The sequence below is a fragment of the Brienomyrus brachyistius genome, chromosome 2, assembly GCF_023856365.1.
Source record: "Brienomyrus brachyistius isolate T26 chromosome 2, BBRACH_0.4, whole genome shotgun sequence".
NCBI lineage: Eukaryota > Metazoa > Chordata > Actinopteri > Osteoglossiformes > Mormyridae > Brienomyrus > Brienomyrus brachyistius.
In genome coordinates, this window is record NC_064534.1 from 45,963,785 (window position 1) to 45,985,205 (window position 21,421).

The 21,421-nt window shown below is 43.7% G+C and overlaps 1 protein-coding gene across 1 annotated transcript in view; it reads right to left on the reverse strand.

The window, feature by feature from the left end:
- Positions 1-19,520, reverse strand: part of aacs (acetoacetyl-CoA synthetase) — a 39,005-nt gene extending 19,485 nt beyond the window's left edge. Inside the window, exons 1-10 of the mRNA XM_048996521.1 lie at positions 18,865-19,520; positions 18,360-18,463; positions 17,976-18,096; positions 15,906-16,019; positions 10,663-10,760; positions 8,928-9,042; positions 6,994-7,075; positions 6,357-6,507; positions 2,939-3,019; positions 2,314-2,438 (exon numbers count right to left, since the gene is read on the reverse strand). Coding sequence (XP_048852478.1) covers positions 2,314-2,438; positions 2,939-3,019; positions 6,357-6,507; positions 6,994-7,075; positions 8,928-9,042; positions 10,663-10,760; positions 15,906-16,019; positions 17,976-18,096; positions 18,360-18,463; positions 18,865-19,138 — 1,265 coding nt within the window. The 5' untranslated portion in view covers positions 19,139-19,520. The remainder of the gene's footprint in view (positions 1-2,313; positions 2,439-2,938; positions 3,020-6,356; positions 6,508-6,993; positions 7,076-8,927; positions 9,043-10,662; positions 10,761-15,905; positions 16,020-17,975; positions 18,097-18,359; positions 18,464-18,864) is intronic.
- Positions 19,521-21,421: the final 1,901 nt, after the last annotated feature.

Genomic DNA, 21,421 nt, shown 5'->3' on the forward strand with positions numbered 1-21,421 from the left:
AGATGTATTATATGTTTTGGCAAGGAAGAGACCATCCAGAAAATATATATCATGTCATCTATATGTGAAAATGGCTTTGATGACAATTACAGGACAAAGCGTATGAACTAAGTATACCTCTAGAGTAATACAAAAAGGAGGGGGCTTGGATAATTTGCGTGTGTCAGTGTTAGGCTAAGCGGAAAAGGCAGCCTATTGTACTTGCGACGCTGAGCAACATCAATTAAATGCAGCTTTGGCCACTAAACTACTCGCAGTCTCACTCTAGCACCTAGTGTAACCCCTGTGATTGAATGTCAGGGTAATCTCCTCGCACCTTATCCTTCCAGCTCAGCCAAATTGCAGAGGAAATAACAGGTGTGGACCAGGCCGTGAGCTCTTCACGCCCGCTTAGCAAGTCGCTCCCCATTACTCTGCAAATATAAATGGGATTTGGGAGGAGGGATCTCTTCTGGCTGGACATGCAAGTGGAAGCATTGTTCTGTGCCTTTTAAATCCAGGCTTGTATAACCTTCGAATGGATTTCTAAAACAACAGCAAAAATAATATTAAAATGGTTGGGAAAAGCAATGATTACATTTTCGTTAGAGTTTAGCTCTATAGGGCCCACAGAACATCAGTAAAGATACACACGGCGCTCCTTCCCGCTCACGGATTTTACACTGCATGCATTCCTTAGATCACATGGGTTGCCAGTTATGAGGAGGGATTTCTGTCTGTCTGTCAGTCAGTCTGCCATTGGCCAATTTAGCAAACTTGACATCCTGTTTATGATGTCCCCCTGCCTAGCTCCCTGTGCTGCCTTGGGCAGCCCCCCAGGTCTCTGTGGCCCCCTTCTCAATAGGAGGTTCTGCAAGATGAATGGATAGATTCACCCTCCCTGATGAATAATATAACATGTAATTTCTCTAATTATTTAAACAGGCCTGGGACAGACAGACTCTGCAGGGAATAAGCATGTTTCAAACAGCTACATTTTATCACTGGCAACTGCTTCCCTTTGCACTGCATCAGGGATTCAAGTGAAAATACAAAAAACATGCTGAACACATCAACAAACAGAAGACGACTATGAATGCATGCAATTTGTGTTAAGCCTGGAACCTGCAAGATACTGCAGATTGGTCCCCGAGTTCCACAGAGAGCACAAAAACACACAGAACATATAAATGCCATTCTCTGCTTAGTGCACACTAAAGCAATTTCCAACCAACAGCAGACTATTGAAGAACGACAAGAACTTGTGTTAGACTGTCTTAACACAGCACTGCCACTCAACCCCCTAGAGAGATTGTACACGCTTTCAAAGTCTGGAAAATTAATCTACACAATATTGAAATTACATGCAAGCCTTTTCCTTAAAGTGTTCCTTATTTACAAGAAAACAGGCTAAACCTGGTTATTATGACTGGGAAATTAAATATATCAGAAAACATATTTTAATATTGAATTTAAAAATTCTAATCAAAATTGTCTCAAGGGAAAGCAAGGAGAGTTGGCACTGACCTGAAACCGGCAAAAATATGCTGGATCAAGTATCGGGAAGTAAATACCAATCCGATTTTCCATTAGAAAATCCCAAAAATGCCAAAGCAAACAAACCATACACAAAGTTTTTGACTAGAAATGCTTAGTTCAGGTATACAGTAATATTTTTATGATGGATTCCTTTGAACTTTAATGACTATTTCTGTTCACTTTTGTTAAAGAAGCAGACTTGCATGAATCATGTCGGTTGTGGATTTCGTTCTCTAGCATAGTGGCAAAACCTTAGTTCGAGCGACATTACATGTCCTTAGCATAGCCGAACAATGTGGCTACAGCAATAAATGCAGATAGTTTCCCCACGTTAACTGAAATGTACTGATACAAATATCGCATTTAATGCACAGTAGTTGATAAAGGGGGAAAAAAATCAGATTGATATCGGTATTGTAAGATACTCAAAATGATATTGTGCCATCTCTGAAAGCAAGCTTTTATTCCATAGCCCCTCCAGATGAATACATAATAAAGGGGATCCTATCTGAGAATTGTATAAATGTTCCATTAATAAATGGTCAACATATGTCAAGTGCAAAGCTCCTTTCAGAGGTTCTTCAGCTTTCAAATGTTCTTCAGACGAACACTGCTCTTGATTTCCCATGGGGCAATGGAGGAAATCTGCAAGACTGTTTCTACATACAAATATAGTTCTCAGCCCCCCACCAAAACACTGACACCTTCAGGGCCTCCTGCCCTACTCAAGGCGTTCTTCCCTGCTCACATAGTTGGCTTTCTGCTGTGATCTGTCACCACACAACCCCAGCTTACCCTAGTCGGTCAACCAGGTCCCAGAGGATGTTGGCCGTGGGGACCAGGGGGGAACCATCATAGAGAACAACAGACGCCCCCACCGCCAGAGAGGAGATGAGCCAGTTCCACATCATCCAGCCCGTCTGAGGGAACATAGAGGACATACTGTATATGTGAGATCAGAGGCCTTCACTGCTCCTGGAGGACCATTGTGCATTTTCAAATACTTGACTGAGCCAATTATCTCCTTAATTGAGTTTCTTTAGCAGTGATTCTCGTGGGGGGGGGGGGGGGCTGTTCATTATAGGGAGTGCTGCACTAACCGCAGTCCTCCAGTTCAAGGCAAGAAGACGTCTGGTCTCCGGACATCAAGGCCAAAGGCTGACTGTCATTTGCTAGTGGGCCTGCTGTGTGACAGCAGAGATTCTGCTTGATTACTGGCTTGTGGATTCTGTGTGTTGTGTTTAGTTTTTGAAAAGCACAATAGAAAATAAAGCTTGGTAGAAAGGTACACAACGCAGGTCAGTACTTTGGTAGTACTTTCCCTAAAGCGTTCAAGTATTAATGATACGTGCTTTAAAATACAATAGCTATTATAGTTGTGTTTATTATCTAATAATAGTGGTATGTTTTTCTTTAATACCGTGGTGTAGTAGATGATGATGTCACTGCTGGTCATGCTGCCGTGCAGAATGTGCTCCTTTAAGTGCTGGATGAGCGTTCCCTGCAAGCGAGAGAGAGAGAGAGAAAGAGAGAGAGAGAGGGGGCACAGAAACAGTTACCGCAAGTGCTTCCTGTGCTTTCTCAATCACAGGATCCCCTCCCCCCCCCCATGAGAAATACTTGATGAAGTCAATCACCTTTGCATATAACAAAGATAAAGTGCCATTTTTTTATTTGGAAAGCAGCCACTGCAGAGTTTTATCTTGAGAGATGGAAGAAATGCATCAGTGTGAGGAGTGTGGAGAAGTGATGCAGTTCATTATGCATAAAAACAAAAAACTAAAAACATAAAAAAGCAGCACTGCCACAATTGGTAATTTGGCAGGTTGGGAAAGCTAATGCCAGGGACAAACAAAAGGACTGTGCTAATCTGGAACGAAAGCTGCAAGCGTCAAACAAACAGAGGAAAACAGCTCGGGGCCCAACGAATAAATCTGAGCAAAATGTGCTTCTGGATTTGTCTTTGAGGGCTACCCAAAGCCAAGGAAAATAGAGGGTAACAATGCACACAGAAGCCAGTGAACATGATGATAGGCGCTGTCTGCACATGCAGAACCACTGAAACCTACAACATGAGGCAGATCTTCAGAGATCAGCAGCCGCCAGGATGGAGGATTTATAGCCCCCAAACCTGCTCACCACTGTACTTACAATCACCGACTTACTGCATCACACTAAATTGGCACCCGCATGTGTGTATGCGTGCGTGTGTGTGCGCCTATGCGTGTATGCACGTGCGTGTGTGCGTATATATGCATGTCTGTGTGTATGCGTGTGCATGCGTGTGTGTGCATGCACGTGTTCCTGCATGTGTGTCTGCATACTGTATGTGCGCATTTGTGTCCTACTCATGGTGGATCACTAATAAAAAGAACCTAAGCCATCCACGTTTAACTAAATGTATAAAATAAAAAATAAGGATTATTTTAAAACTCTCGGCCTTGTGTTTGCACACATATACTTTGTTTTCTCTGAGAAATACATTAAATGACAAAGGGCCCCGAATCCTGTACCTGGAGAATCTGTGTACATATAGCTTCTCATCACACCTAATATGATAATACATCAGGGAGCTCATTATATCAGTGAACGCACACACTGATATCGGCTGTTAATGCCTGTATCCCTCTTCATGTACGGCAGGAAAGTTCACTCCTCATATAGCGACATTATAGTGGAATACCACCCCCCTCCCCCCAAGATTCAGAGCTGCCAGAGGTCAGAGCTGAAGGGCTGCCCAGATGCACCAGCAGGGTGCAGCACACGCTCTCACCCGTCCCGTCCCGTGACCTGAGCCCTGCGATACACAGCAGGTGGCACTTTGATCTAATTTGGGTAATAATTTGGCATTTCATACTAGCTCATGGGGGTGCTGCAATAATGATGTCAGTGTAACACACACAGACCCACAATGTCGGCATAACACACACATACATGATGTCTCTGTAATAAATGTTACCATAACACACACATACAGGCACCCTTCACTTACATCAGATATTAAAATGCAGCCAAATATTAATGTTACTGCTGAAAAGATAAATTGCAAATGGGCTCTGGCTTCACAAAGTTATTAAATAATCATCTCTTTATGTTCCTACATAACTTGAGACTTCACAGAGGCAGAATAGACAAGCAATCCAGTTAGAATTTGCACATCCAAAATAACGTTAATGTAACCTGTAACCTAGCAACAATCCAAAATTCAGTGGTTGTACCTCTTAGAAAAGTACACAACCCCAAATTTACACTATTGACTAGCCACCCCCAATTTTTCCTCTTTACTTTGCCAAAGTGAATAACAGGTCGGCTGTAATGGCAGTTCATGGCCATTCTGAGCGAGTAAGACTGAGGAGTCAGGCAGGATTTTCAGTGGCAGGCTGTCGGGCATTGATCATGGCCGCCTACAGGCCGGGGGGGCAAGCTGGCATATGGAGCTACAGGCCTGCATGGCCCCTGATTCGAGTCCAGGATTGTGGGGAAAGGAGGGGACATCTCCATGGCAGCAGGCCACAGAGAGAGAGAGAGAGAGAGAGAGAGGGGGAGAGAGAGAGAGAGAGAGAGAGAGAGAGAGAGAGAGAGAGCATGCTGGGAAGGGCAGCCCATGGCAAAGCACCTGTCTCCATGCCAGTTACGGCGCTGTGCAAAGCCAGAACCAAGATCTGAGCCAAATGAGACCTGGGCAGGTAGGTCAGGCAGGCAAGCTTAGCTACCCGGACCAATCAAGTGTGCCCTGCTTTAGGCCACTCTCTTCAGATCACTGAACTCATGTGTTTCTTATGAAATAAACTTTCATGAAGTTGGGCAGTCTTTATTACAAACATGGTTAGGGTAGAGTGCTTTGCTGCAGGGTGCCGTACTTACAGCCCTACTCACCATACACATACAGGTATTTGGTCTTACGTTAAATACATACAGTAATTATGCACTGTTCATTTGCAAAAGGTATCCCACCAAATTTTTATTGCATAAAACAAATTAAATGCACAAGAATTTCCCCCTGGGATCAATAGAGTTTGTTTTATAATATTACCCTTACTTGCTGGAATGAAAATGAAGAACATTCAGTTGCTAGTGGCCACATGCAGTTAAACCGCAGTCATTCCAGCAAGTGAAACTACTTTAGGTTATAACAAATGATTGAAAGCTGCTAACAAGCACGACTCAAATTAACTTTGTCTGCACAAAACATTGATATTTGTTTGTCTGCCTCCATTAGACTGGAACACAGTTTCCTGTTCTCAAAGGAACGCACAAGGTCAGTAAATGAAGTAAATTCAGAGCAGACTATCTGATCATAACAGTGTTTTCAGCATCTAAATACCAAGATACTGACGTAAGGCTCTGCTGCCACCTAGTGGACTGCAGGACAAAAAAAAGCCTGACATTTCAGCCTAGCTGGGGCTCATTTTGAGAGAGAGAGAAAAAAAAACAAAGAGGTGGGGGGCAGAAAAACATTAGGAAAAAAAAGAGAAATGCTTTTCATGATTTTGCCCCGTGCCCCACTGCGAAGTGCCAAAGCGTGACGACAGTTAATACTTACGCCCGGTAACATGCTGACTTTTGGTGTGGGAAGCCCAAGCCACCGTCACCATAGTAACCAAATGAAGCGTTTCACATTGACCTTGGGCGCAGGGCCCACCAAGACTACAGAGCAGGTCAGGAGATACGTGGTAAACAGAGCGACGGGAGGAGGTGCCGTCACATGACACGAGAAGACAGTCTTTACCCAGAGACTCTCACACATCTGGGGCACCGTCGGGCAGTACGCCGCATTGTCACTTCCCCGCAGCTCCTCATTTGCCAGTTAAATCAGTTAATCTGCTTGTGGTACCTACCCCTGCAGAGTGAACCATGCACTTGGGAGAGCCAGTGGTCCCAGAGGAGAACATGATGAACAGCGGGTGGCTGAAAGGCAGCTGCTCAATCTCCAGCTGTGGATCCTGGTCCCCCTCTTTCCCCATGGACAGGAAGTCCTCCAGGAACACGCTAGAAGGGGTGGGGAGGGGGAGGATAGCATTACAGTCAGCTAATCTCCCAGCAACCCAGGTGGTGGCATCGTACACAGGAGGGTCAAGTGCAAAGCCCCATCCATGGAGGGTCACAGGGGTCACTGCCCCTAATTACTCAAGAATTACACTCTCTTTCAGGGCAACATGAACATACAGCAAGCAAATACTCTGAAGGCTGCAAGCATCTATTTCATCATCATCATGGCTTATTATAGCCATTATTCAACATATGCAGCTTTAAACAGCAGCACAGATTAATTGACATTAGCCTGCTCCAGGAGAAAGCAAGTCGGCCTCCTGAGACATGAACTGTGGCACATATTGCTTGAAGGGAGATGGCTGGAATTAATACAGCATTAACTATAAATGCAGTTGCTGGTCCTTCGAAAAGCACAGCTTCACGGGTCTTGGATGCGGATTCCATCGTTCAAGTCAGACGCCTCACACTGCCGCGCAAACTGACCTGTTTGGAATTCGAGAGAGGTCCGTCTCTTCCCTGGAGCGGGCGTATGGAATGACAACCACCTTTTTGAGGTCCGGCAGGCCTGCAAGGTGGGGAGAGGAAACAGGCCGAAACAGTGAGAGATCTGCATTTATAGAGTGACACACAGGCCCTGGGCTGCCACAGGCCAGGGGAGCGTCACGGCCAGCCGCTCTGAGCAGAAAGACAGGCAGATAGCTAAACCCACGCAACAGAGCGCAAACGTCCATATGCAGCATATACTCACAACACATACATAACAGAGTGCACACATCCATGTACAGCATATACTCACAGCACATACACAACAGAGTGCACACATCCATGTACAGCATATACTCACAGCACATACTCAACAGAGTGCACACATCCATGTACAGCATATACTCACAGCACATACACAACAGAGTGCACACATCCATGTACAGCATATACTCACAGCACATACTCAACAGAGTGCACACATCCATGCACAGCATATACTCACAGCACATACACAACAGAGTGCACACATCCATGCACAGCATATACTCACAGCACATACACAACAGAGTGCACACATCCATGTACAGCATATACTCACAGCACATACTCAACAGAGTGCACACATCCATGTACAGCATATACTCACAGCACATACACAACAGAGTGCACACATCCATGCACAGCATATACTCACAGCACATACACAACAGAGTGCACACATCCATGTACAGCATATACTCACAGCACATACACAACAGAGTGCACACATCCATGTACAGCATATACTCACAGCACATACTCAACAGAGTGCACACATCCATGTACAGCATATACTCACAGCACATACACAACAGAGTGCACACATCCATGCGCAGCATATACTCACAGCACATACACAACAGAGCGCACACATCCATGCGCAGCATATACTCACAGCACATACACAACAGAGCGCACACATCCATGCGCAGCATATACTCACAGCACATACAGAACAGAGCGCACACATCCATGCGCAGCATATACTCACAGCACATACAGAACAGAGCGCACACATCCATGCGCAGCATATACTCACAGCACATACACAACAGAGCGCACACATCCATGCACAGCATATACTCACAGCACATACACAACAGAGCGCACACATCCATGGGTAGCATGTACTCACAGCACATACACAACAGAGCCCACACATCCATGGGTAGCATATACTCACAGCACATACACAACAGAGCCCACATCCATGCGCAGCATATACTCACAGCACATACACAACAGAGTGCACACATCCATGTGCAGCATATACTCACAGCACATACACAACAGAGCGCACACATCCATGTGCAGCATATGCTCACAGCACATACACAACAGAGCTCACACATCCATGTGCAGCATATACTCACAGTACATACACAACAGAGTGCACACGTCCATGTGCAGCATATACTCACAGCACATACACAACAGAGCTAAAACTACTAACAAGTTACACAAACAAATATAAAGCTAAAAAATACCTAAATGTGAATTGTATTAGGATACATATTATTTGTGATTAAAATATTTAAATTAATTACAGAAGTGTATTAAATTGCATTGTGGGCAGTGGTGGCTTAATGGTTAGGGAAGCGCACTTGTAATTGAAAGATTCTAGGTTCGAATCCCCGACCAGCAAGGCACCACTGAGGTACCCTGAGCAAGGTACCGCCCCCCAAGCATTGCTCTCCGGGTGCTGAATCAGCTGCCCCCTGCTATGTCACATGGTCACATATGGGTTAAATGCAGAGAAAACACTTTGTTGTTGTGCAATGTGTGCTGTGGTGTGTCAACTATGACCACTAAATTCTAAACTCTTATGCTAGCATGAAATGTGACCATGTTTCCACGCTGGTCTGAGGCCGGGTCTTGCAGTTTCTGCTGACCTTTGACAACACTCTGCAGCTTCTCCATGTGATCGTGCAACTTGCCATTGTAGATCACTGCTGCAACAGAGAAGATGATCTTGGGCTGGATCTGGGAGAACCGGTCCAGGACTCCCTGGTGGCAAACAGCAGACATGACTGACATGCTCAGTCAGCACAAAAATAAATACATGACTCTTACACACATGCAGAGAAAGTCTTACACACACATACACACAGAAGTTGGTGTACCTATCTAAATGGGGACCATCCATTCATTTCTATGGGAAAATCCCTAATCCCAGTCACGACACCCTTAACCTCTACCCAGCCCTAACCTTAACCATAAGTAACCAACCAAAATACAAGACTTTTGACATTTTTACTTTTTTGATTGTATTCACAGATTTTTTATAAAACTGAGGTTATCCAAATGGGGACCTCAAAAGATGTCCCCAAAAGTAAGGAAATTTCAGGGAAATTTGGGGACAATTAGGTCCTCTTATGTGCAACTCACTCTCTCACACACACACACGATGCAAATTATTGATAAAATGGGTAAATAAATAATAAACTTACCAACCAGACATAACCGTTTGTTAAATCAAATAACCAAATGCATTCAATAAGCAACTGTCCTGTTATTTACCATGAAAGAATTATAGTGGCAAAAAAAATTGAAATTTTGCAATCTGAAAATCCACCAGCAGAGGGCAGTCACACACAGTCAATCCACCAAAGTGTCTGCTAATAAGAAAGCAGGTCAAGCTATTTAGAGTTAGAGTGATGCCATAGAAGCTCCCTTTCCATCAACATCTCACCACAGGTACCGCCTGGGCCCCAGGTGCCCCCATGGCTGAAAAACCATCACTAAAGTTCCCTTTATAATGGCAAAAACGCCACTATTGGCTGCCCTTCACAGGACTTAGTGCCATGTAGGGTGCCCCCTTCATGGAAGAGGATGCAGCACAGTGCCCTTACAATGGCCTAAGCACTTCCTATGAGTGGCCTTCCACTGGAAAAGGGTGCCGTTCTATACCACCCTTACATGACTGTGTCCCAAAGGGTGCCCTTTTCAGTGGGGAAAATGTGACATAGTGCAAAATACAGTGTCCTTACGATTGGGTAAACTTGCGGTGCCCTCTAGAGATGATAAAGTGCCCTCTGGGACAGAAAAATGTCTTTGAATCTCAGGGGTAGTTCATCGTGGTTTCTCACTTGGAAGGGCACCAATTTCAGTGAAGAAAATGAGATGCAGTGGCCTAATAGAGATGAAGTTTCCTGTACATGCAAGAAAAGCAGATAATGTACCATGCAGGTGTTCCTATGTGTAAGGAAATGTGATATCTAGGTTGCCTCTGCAGTCAACAAAACATTAGTTGTGTTATGGGAGATGAAGGCTACTTCACCACTCATAATGTGCCATCATTCTACTGGCGGGGGGGCACACATCATGCAATAGGTTTTCTTTTTATTTTTTCGCTCTTGCTTTTCAAACAGCTTGTGTCGGCCACTGACAGACCAAGTGTTCCCATTTACACCCAATGACTGGTGAGCTTTATGGAGGAATCCTATTATCGAGCCAATGACCTTAAGGATAATCATGACAATTAGCACCAATGATATTCTTTTCTTTTAACCATGTGACACCTGGAGGGGGACAAACGTAAGGTGATGCGCATGCTGGCACACAGCATGCGCATGGACAGCAGCCGATAAACAGCACACAGGTATACCTCAGTAGACAGACACTCACGTTAACCCCAAAGTCTGGGGAGGTGGAGCTCCAGATGGCGCCGATGCTAGCCGCCGCTAACATGGCTTCTACAGCATGTATCCCATTGGGCAGGTATCCTGCGGGAGAACAAGACAAAGGAGCACACACCTAAAGCAAGGCACTGGCAGAGAGAACCGCACGTACACGTGCGGACATGCATATAGACAGACGCACATGCAGATCTGCATAGACACACATGCAGCCTGTGAACTGAAGTAAACCAGGAAATACATTCTGCATGTGCCACACTGCTCACTGAACACGTTAACACTTTAGAAAGCAACACCCACTAAATATCTGCAAGTCACTCAGACAAACTAATCACGTGCATCTCAGTCAATCATACACGTGTGAACAAAGTGAAATTGAAATGGGGGTTAAGATTATCTTAATTGTCCCTGTGCGTTTTTTTTCTCTCATTGATTCCCCGAAATGAGATCAGCCCATCGTGTGTGCTGGAATAAAGGAGCCCCTCACCCCAGGCAGCTCGAGCTCAAAGCTGACAGATGCTGAAGGCAGTTTGGTGATCTGATCTCCAGTTAGAAGGTAGAAGGGGATTAAACTTTCATCTAGTTACACAGGAGCCAAACAAGGGACACGATAATTTATCTACACTAATTTTTATATGTATATATATATATATACATATATACACACATATACATATATACACACACACACACACACACACACATATATATAATATATATATACATACACACATACATACATACACACACACACACACACACACACACACACACACACACACACACACACACACACACACACACACACACATACATACATACATACATACACATATATATATATATATATATATATATATATATATATATATATATATAGAGAGAGAGAGAGAGAGAGAGAGAGAGAGAGAGCATGAGAGAGAGAGACAGACAGACAGACAGAAAAACCTCACTGCTCAGAAGTTCTGCTAAATATAATAAAACAGACTATTAAGTTGGATATCTAGATCTGTTTTGTTCTAGATTAAAATCCAAGGAGGAAACACCAAGAGAGAAAAATGACCCGGATCTGTAAACACACACCCAGCGGCACTAAGACACACACAAATCCACCCACAGGGAGCAGAATCTACAGCTATCCAGCCTCCACTGCAGTTCCTCATCACCCGACAAGCATGTTATTCCATTAGCCATGACCTCCAGGTCAGCAAATTTGTAAGAGAGGCTCGAGTCAGTTTGAACAAACCATGTAGCAGTTGGATAACCATGACAGCAGCACATATATAACAGCCATAAGAAATCAGAGCTAAACGGAGAGAGATGGAACATGCATAGGCAACTCAATGGGGAAAAATAAGAGGGACTTCCAGACAGGCAAGGTACACAAAAACAATTAAGTGTTTATATATATAAATATATTATATTTAATTGAGAATTACTGAGCCAAATCAGGCAAAACTGATCTCATAGCAGTATTAAAATCCATCAAGTTCCACTGAGAGCAATAAAGGAATCACTATCTGACACAGGCTGGCTTCAGCTAGAAGTGGAACTCGCCCCATTGCCACAAGCAGTCAACGTCAACAATGCAACCGTACAACATTCTCCAACATGCAGTCCTTAACATTACACGCCCATCAGCACACATCAGAAGTCCATTTATAGAAGAAGCTGGACACAACACCCCGAAAAAACACACGCACACACGCACGCACACACGCACACACTCCTGGTACGAAGGCTTTTCATTTCACTGCTCTAAACAACCTGCTATGCTTGAATGTACCATCTAATACCTGACAGCCACCAAGGAGAGAGAAATTAGCACATCCAGATCCAGAGCAATGTGAAAAAGACGTACAGAAGAACCCACAAAAACACACTAAAGTAACCACAGTTATTTTAAAAAGTGATATTTTGATTTCATGCTCCCCGCAGTGCATTTCAGGGATGAACACACGAGAGCCCCAGCCATCCGAGCACGAATCATGGCCCAGCTGAGTGCATCCTGACAGACAAGGCTTCCTGCCTTCTCCTCTGTCCTACAAAACCTCCGCTCTGCACAGCACTCATCTGCTGACATGAAGCCCACAGTTACAACACGGATGCAGCATGACCCCCTCTGCAAGGTAGGTAAATACCAGAGGCATATTCATATTCAACACTTGTTAAACTGGTCTTACGACTGCTTCCAAGTTCTCAGACAGTGGGAGTGTTTCTTACGAAGCCTGTGTAGAAGAAGCCTCATTTGTAATGTAATCAGGAGAGCATGCAGTCAATGACTCAAGTCAAAATATACAGCCATGTCCCCCAACTGCCACCCTGCCTGTCACAATACCATTTAGGTCTGATTTATGCTCCTTGGACAATCAGAGAGATTGCTCCACTCCCCTGGATACAGTCAACCCCCGCCCTCCCTCCTGCCTCACCCTCGAATGTGAGCAAGTCATACAGAAATCCATTTACTATCTTGTTTTAAAGGGGATGAGCATTAAGCAAATGAAACTAAGTTAAAAAGACTGATGGACTATGCAGAGGTCATACAGAAGAGCCTGTTAAGAGGGGGAGGAGCATCTGTGCATTTATGAACAGCGCGTCCATGACGCAGTTCACTGCGACAAATGCTCATAACAGCCCTTTTCTACAAGGAATATTTTCCATTCCTGTGATGCTTACAGTGTAACGTTACTTACCAGCCGACTCTACTGCTGGATTGTAAAATGTGGGCTGTCTGGGGTCTCCCAACACTGTATTGAGCAGTGGTTCTCAAACTCGGTCCTCTGGACCCACTACCCTGCTTGTTTTTCAGCTATCCTTTACCTACACACTGCTGATTAACTGGATCAGGTGTGTTCAGTCAATCAGAAGCTGAAAGACAGCTGGGACTTGTGTGTGGGGCAGGGATAGCAGGAAAACAAGCAGGGCAGTGGGTCCCCAGGACTGAGTTTGAGAACCACTGGTATTGAGAAACAATCTTAGAGCACTGAACTAGCCATTAGCATGTGTTATACTAGAAGCAGTTATCCTGATTCTGGATACCACTCAGTTTTTATGCACTGTTGTGATATGCTAGAGAGGGACTCGCCGCAGTACTCTGACAGCTAAACCATAATCTCTGCATATGGCTCTGGGTGAAGGCCCCCAATGAGTTACTGCAGTCAACAGACAATGGGGGAGCTTCACTGACACCGAGATAGGAAGCTAATTGTTAGCATAGAGAGGTTGAAGATGGTGCCTGGCAATGCCAGAATTTCAGAGCGATCCTGCAAAGTGTGAAACATGAGAGTTTAGTACAAGACAACAGAGGAGCTGAAAAGTAGCAACAGCCGATACCAAACCCCACAAAGGATTGTCATGGGAAAAACCAAAACCAGCCTAACTGCACAACACAACTCAGTAATGATGCTCTGGTTTGGGGCAAAAAAGGACAATTTTAAGCATCTGAAGAAGGAACAGCCTTCTGCAAATACATAACACCTATACTTTGTTCAAACCAGAAGAAAAATGTTGGAAGGAAGAAAAAAAAAAACTCAGCTTTGGTCATTTACATGATGCAGCAAAGAAAAAGGTTTTCCAGTGTAGGACTTTTGCTAGTTGCAAGAATGAATTTTCTGAAAAGTTCTTCCAAGCTTATTTTACACTGAACAAAAAAAATGACATTAATAATGCTTATTGTCACACTTCCTGTCAGGTAAAAGCACTGCATTCGGTGTTTCTGCATTCGAATGCTCCCTGATGCATTCGACTGTGGTATTCCAACAATCAGGCTATGATAGCATGCAGTGAAGACAGTCCTTAAGTGAAGTGCTGCTTTACACCACTGCATTGGGACCCAAAGTCAAAGTGAGAAAGACATTTCAGCAAATATGCAAAACCTCTTGAAGGGGACTCAAGTCTCACAGTTTTACCAATAATTATGCAACTGACAACATATTTCAGCACTTCCATGAATTACTGCTTTTACCTTGAGAACCAGCAATTCATTTAAACTCACTTTTCATACTAATACCAAAACTGTGCAAGTGTGATGCTATAACTATCATTACTGATAAGTGCAGTGATAAATGCAACGGCCATGGGCAGGATCCTGCTGGGCAGCTAATACTACAGCGCTTCAGCAAACGGAGCTTCCTGGAGCATAGCCTGCTACCCGCTACATATGCTACATATTCATGCAGAGGACATCATGCTCCAGGCTCCTTCCATTGTCAGGAATTAGTACTGCAGACCAGAGACCTGGGTCTGTGTCACAGCAGATTCATTACATTGCTCATCTGGAGCTGGGCTTTGCACGCTAACAGGCGTCACCTACAGCACTATGCTCTGGGTTTTCACGAGAGAATCAACGCTGGGTTTAGGATGACTACCTGGTGTGTTGTAATTCTTCTGAACAGTGACTGGCAGCAGCTGAGAAACACCTTTGCAAAAGGACACACACATCCAAGCACATTGCACCTTCAAATCAAAGTCACCCCGGTCTTAGGCACTGCTATATCATACAAGTTACTTTATTATTATTCAAAACTAAGTGAATTATTTCAGAATGAACAATTCTTTGCAAGAACAATAATTGGAATGAGATTACGAGGTAAATCACAATTACATACCAAGGGGGTTGAGGATGATTTGGTCCCCACTGATGTTGAAACCAAACATGGTTATATATGTGACCCCGCCCACTCATGCCTTCACAGGTCCCCATGGCCGTATATGTGACCCCGCCCACTCATGCCTTCACAGGTCCCCATGGCCGTATATGTGACCCCGCCCACTCATGCCTTCACAGGTCCCCATGGCTGTATATGTGACCCCGCCCACTCATGCCTTCACAGGTCCCCATGGCCGTATATGTGACCCCGCCCACTCATGCCTTCACAGGTCCCCATGGCTGTATATGTGACCCCGCCCACTCATGCCTTCACAGGTCCCCATGGCTGTATATGTGACCCCGCCCACTCATGCCTTCACAGGTCCCCATGGCTGTATATGTGACCCCATCCACTCAGGCCTTCACAGGTCCCCATGGCTGTATATGTGACCCCGCCCACTCAGGCCTTCACAGGCCCCCATGGCTGTATATAAAACCCCACCCACTCAGGCCTTCAAAGGCCCCCATGGCTGCACAGTAACCCTGCCCACTCAGGCCTTCACAGGCCCCCATGGCTGCACAGTGACCCTGGCTAAGTGGGCCTTCACAGGCCTACCGAGCTCCAGTTCGCCAGCTGTACTCACCCACCACTCTATCACCTGTGCGTACACCCATCTTCCTCATGGCGGCGGCAAAAAGCGCCACGTCCCGGGACAGCTCCCTGAACGTCACCTTGGTGATCTCATCACTGGCCTCCGCTGCAGGAACATAACAACAGAAAGGCATCAGGATGGTCCAGCATGCACCATCTCCAATGGTGCAAGTCTTCCACATGTGCAGCACTCTTATGCAGGTGCAGATCAAGCTTACTCTCCTTCTGTCAATAGAGCCACATTTGCTTAAGATTTCAACTCCGGTACCCATTACACAGAACATTGTGTTACAGAACTGCTTAGACACATTCCACTGATCTGTACTATATTACTTTTGGGAATCAGGCTACAGTGCTTCTGCTGCTATATTGGTAGTGGAATGATACCTCTAGAACATTCAAGTTATATCAAACAGTTAAACAGCTTGTGGGTGTCCTGGAGGTGTTTATATTTTAGATACTTCTGCTTCAAGGTGACAAAGCAAAGGTTTGTGGACAGAATGTGCTGTAACTGGCATGTTCCGTGGAAGGAAACACTGATTTCGCAAGCATCAAAATACAATCTCTCAGTTCCAGAACAGCATTACTGACCTGACAGAAAGGTGCAGAGTGGATGCACCCCCTGGCATGGACTGAAGCTAAACGTACACAGCAAATGACCCCCTGACAAACGCTGAGCTTCGTGAGGACTAAACAAGGCCATTCAAAGGACTGTTCCATAAGCCTATGAAGCCGCACAGACACCACCCAGCTGCAGGCCTAATCAAATCAGTGAGGGCAGCAGCGATACTTCAATAGCAGGAGAAACGCTCTGTTACCCAAAAAATTACTTTGGGAACAGTGATGATACCCACCTCCCCAAAGCATAGTCTCCGCAAAGGGACATGTCATTTTATTTACTTCTTCCATTCATAATATGTCACATACAATTCTAAGTTCACATAAAATAAAACTGATGCACTGAGGTCATAACCTACTTCTCGTAAACACAAACACACCTACTTCCCTTTCCAAAGAATGAATTTTCTTTGTAAATTGCATCAAAAACCACATATTTCTCAGTGACTTTTACACTACATCATGCTGACAATGCGCAAATTATTAAAAACTGTTTGTGGCTCAGTCATTCTGGGGCTCCCTGACAGCACATTTGTGTGGAGTTAGTATGATGTCCCCCCGGCTTACTCCTGCAGTCCCACAGCATGCAGTCTAGGTGAATTTCTGACTCTAAATTTCCCACCATGTTTGTGCATTGTCATGGTCTGGCAACCCATGCTGTGATGGTTTGGCAACCTGCCTCGTACCCAGTGCTTCCTGAAATACAGCCCAATGCAAAAATCATAGCAAGCCAATGAAAATGTTGTTGGCTTATACAATTCAGAACTTCTCCTAAAGTCACCCCAGAAATGATAGTATCCATTCAATAAACTCTTGCATTTGTCAACTTGACCATTAGCGTTCCATGTTCAGCTAATCATTATCTTATTTAAATAAACTTATAAGTTATTTAAATAAGGTTAGATAATTGAGCCAGTAGTGAGAGTGGTGGAATTTATCAAATACATGGAATGGCTGAGGCGCCCCTGAGGAGAGATTTGGAAACTGAAGTGATGCTCATCTAACCATCTAGCAAGTTCCCTCTTGGGGGAACTGAAAAAAATCTTTTTACTTTTATTGTGCTACAGTTCATCTGTATATATTCTATGTCAAAATTATTTTTCTCTGAGCAAATATACACTTGCTACCCAGATTAGCTATAACATTTTATTTGGCTGCCTAAGACTTTTGCAGAGTCCTGTAATTTACAAGCTCACCACAACCATATGCTATATAAGCAATATCTTAGATGGCCTTTTAAGTATGATGCATGTGCTATTAACACCCAAAGTAGGTTCTCTCCAAGCCACAACAGTTTCCCGATCTATCTTTACAGGGCTGTAGACCTTCATCAGGTGATCACACATTTAGGAGGGAAATTTACATTAACTCCTCCTTCAACACCGGCTGTTTGCAGAGCAGGGGCTACACACAGTGCTGTCCGGCTGCCAGCCAGCTCACTTACTAGCTGCATATAGGGCCACTTTGTCTTGATCTTTGTGCTTCAGAAGGTTCTCTGCATAGTTCAGGCGGCTGCCTTTGAACCATTCAGGGACATCCGATATCCTCTTAGACAGATCAACAACCTGAAAGAATGGAGAATGTGGTAATAGGGCAGCTGAAAAGGCCAAAAATAGAAGCATCAAGTTAGTACTTGGTTGTTTAATGCCAGATCAGACAAATATTACTTGTACAATACTTATTTAATTACAGATGCAGCTACTAATATGTAATAATGTATAAAGTAATGACAGCAAGCTATAAGAGGCTTCAGCCTTCACACAAATCCAGGTTAACTGTAGCCTTCAGCAGACTACCCAAAAATGGTAAATATGTCAAATTAAATCACCTCCTCGTAGATATGTGAACTAACGATGCCGCAAAACTTCCAGACTTCAGCCCAGAATTCAGCATAATTCTCCACTGACCACTGATACAGCTCGTCGTAGGTGGCTGAGGAGACAATACAACAATTAACGTGAAAAAAAAATTAGCGCCATCGAAACCAGTACAGGATCCCAGGACTTAAAGCCCTTTCAAGAGACACGGTTAAAATGTCAGGCACACATAAGTTACCTGTGGTGCTGCAGTGACAGCGTCCCCCTAGACAGATAACAAACTGGGAAAAAATACGGACAGCAAATCCTTGGCTGCTTAGATGAGGCGGCAGTATGCTATAATATATCCTCAAATGATAACCGAATACTGTTTCCTGCGCTGACACTGAACAGCCAGATGGAGCTGCCGATTCATCAACACTGACATCACACTTCTCCATACTAACCCCATGCTACTGAAGCTAACCTCCTAGCAACCCAACTATATGTCCCATTGGTCCCGCTTTTTACACTCACCCAGATTCAGCCCGAAATCCCGGTTCACAAGGCTCCTGAATCTGTCCATTTGGGTGTTTTTCTTGGAGTCCGGGTACCACATTACCTTCGACTCCATGATTTTCTCACTTCTCTCCATTTCTTTAGACATCGCGGATCTTTGTACCGTTCCCGAACGTCGTCCTTTCTTAGCCTGCTCTCCAGCAACAGCTAGCTCGATTGATTCATTCACTGTCCTCCCCTCTTCCTCTAACCCTGTAAAATAATTCACCCCTCCCACATTGCGTCGCCTCATGACGTCTGACTAAGGCAAGTTGATTATCACAATCAGAAAACTTCTACGCGTTTGTAATTCCAAGTCTTTTTTTATTCCAGTTCAAGCACACATTAATAACGTGCCTATCATATATTACTGAATAAACGAACTCAGCTCTCGTATTAGAATTCTCTTTAAATATTCATGACACTGCACAGCGTGCTGTTTTGCCAAAAATCAACTGACTACAGCTGTTATTCGTTCTGAGCAAATTAAAACAATTGAACATTAACCACATACTAAGAAGAGCTGTAAGTCAGAAAACTGTGCTTTGCTAAGCATACCGATATCGCTTGAGACACGTCTGAGAATGTCAAATAGTAGCCTCCTTCATCCGAGGCCAGGCGGAACAACATGCTTGCTGAGCACGCCACCCTCACGGCTCACATCTGATTGGTGTATTAGCTGGTTCCATATCAGCTGAGACCTCAGTACACAGATACGGCAAGTGAGCGAAGGCAATTTTCGCCAATCACAAAACAAACTGGGGTTCCGCCTTCGCTATAGAACGCTAATTATCGACCAATGGTAAAGCTAAATTTTAGAGGTGTGCCCAATGAAATGCCCGAAGGCTAAACCAACGAGAAACGTGGAAGGTGTCTGGAGTGTTGTCTGAAGAAATGCAAAAACAAAAGAGAAGAATTTGGCTACGCGGCATTATTTCGATTTAAGGATTTATGGACAACTATATATTTATGTGTATGTATTTAAAAGCGTCGCTGTCTGTGATAGACTAACAAGTCGATGTTGGAAAATGCAGTTTAGGATCATCAGATTTTTAATTCAAAAAGAAAGTTGCATTTGAGATTTGTTTAGATATTTAACATAATGGCCGTTTTTGTTATCTGTCTTATGACTCAACGCGGCTGATAAAAAAATAAATGATAAATCCTTTATTTGCCATTTGCACAAGTACGAGTATAGGTACTACTGTACATCATTCGCCTACACCAACTCCTCACATGGAGCCCGGGCGCAGAGAAGGACCCTGGTCTCAGATGTATGAGGTAACAGTGCTAACCACTGCGTCATCGTGAATTAAAGAGGCAGATCGCCCCAAAAATGACAAAAGATATGTTTAAGAGAAGTTTAAGTGCTATCTATCCATCTAGGTTGTTCTGCTGGGAGTTGCCTAGTTTTGGACATATCGACCATAGAAATATCAGCCTTCTCTCCAATATAATGGAAGCGAACGGCATTCTATCTGTGATATTAGAGCGCCAGAAAAATACAGCAGTGTCTCTTGGCAGAAATTATGACTGGGTTATTGAAGACACACAGATGCCACATCTTCCGATATTGGAGCTGTTTTTGAGTCATAGTCTTTTTAATGTACCTCCCCAGTGGCCATTGTTTGATTCTTCGAAGGCCTTCAGTGCTTATTTTCTTGGCAAACTTCAGACTGTAAGGCATAGTGGCTAAGTCTGTGACAGCCTGCAGAAATGTAGAGTTTTGAACACCCAATTGTCGTTTTACAGGTATTTAAAAAAGCAGAATTTCAATCCACATCATGTCTCTACCTGCATTTGTACCACCACCTACCTCTCCCACTCACCTGTGATGTTACAATATTGTTTCTGTGTGAAAACAGGTAACCTGTGCAATGCAGACACTCATGGTTCATAGGATTTAAACAGTCTTCAATTAAAAATAAAATATTTCAAATGTGTTATTTCTCTACTCAAATAAATTTAGATTCATACAACTTCACTATAACCCATTGATCTTTATTTAGAAACTTACATGCAGAAAACAGCTATAAAGATTTCTTGAACTTATTTTAGAATTTCTCAGTCTTTTTTATATTATCTGCTACAGCTTCAGATTTAACTATTTGCCCGCAATTGCTCATTTTTTCAGTTAAGACATTTGCATGTAAACTACACATTGGCATAAAAACATCTCTGATATTTGGCATGAAGACATATATTCATGGCAGTATTTCAAAAGACAATTTGTTTGAGGTAATTATAATGTAAAGGTAAATGCAGGACTTCCTTTATCTGCTCTTCATGGACCTGTCATTTGCGATTTTATTAATTAATTTTATTAATTGCGATTTTTTTAATGTATCGCATCCAAAGAAAAGTTCTTTTAATCTGTGTGCGGAAACAATAAAGTCATTGATAATAAATCAAGAAATCAAACACTGTGTATGTTACACGATATAAATTCTAATGAAATGCCACAAACCTACATCATATTAACGGAGTTTGAAAATCATTTTGAACAATTGTGAAAGCCTGATTAGATTTGGCAAGA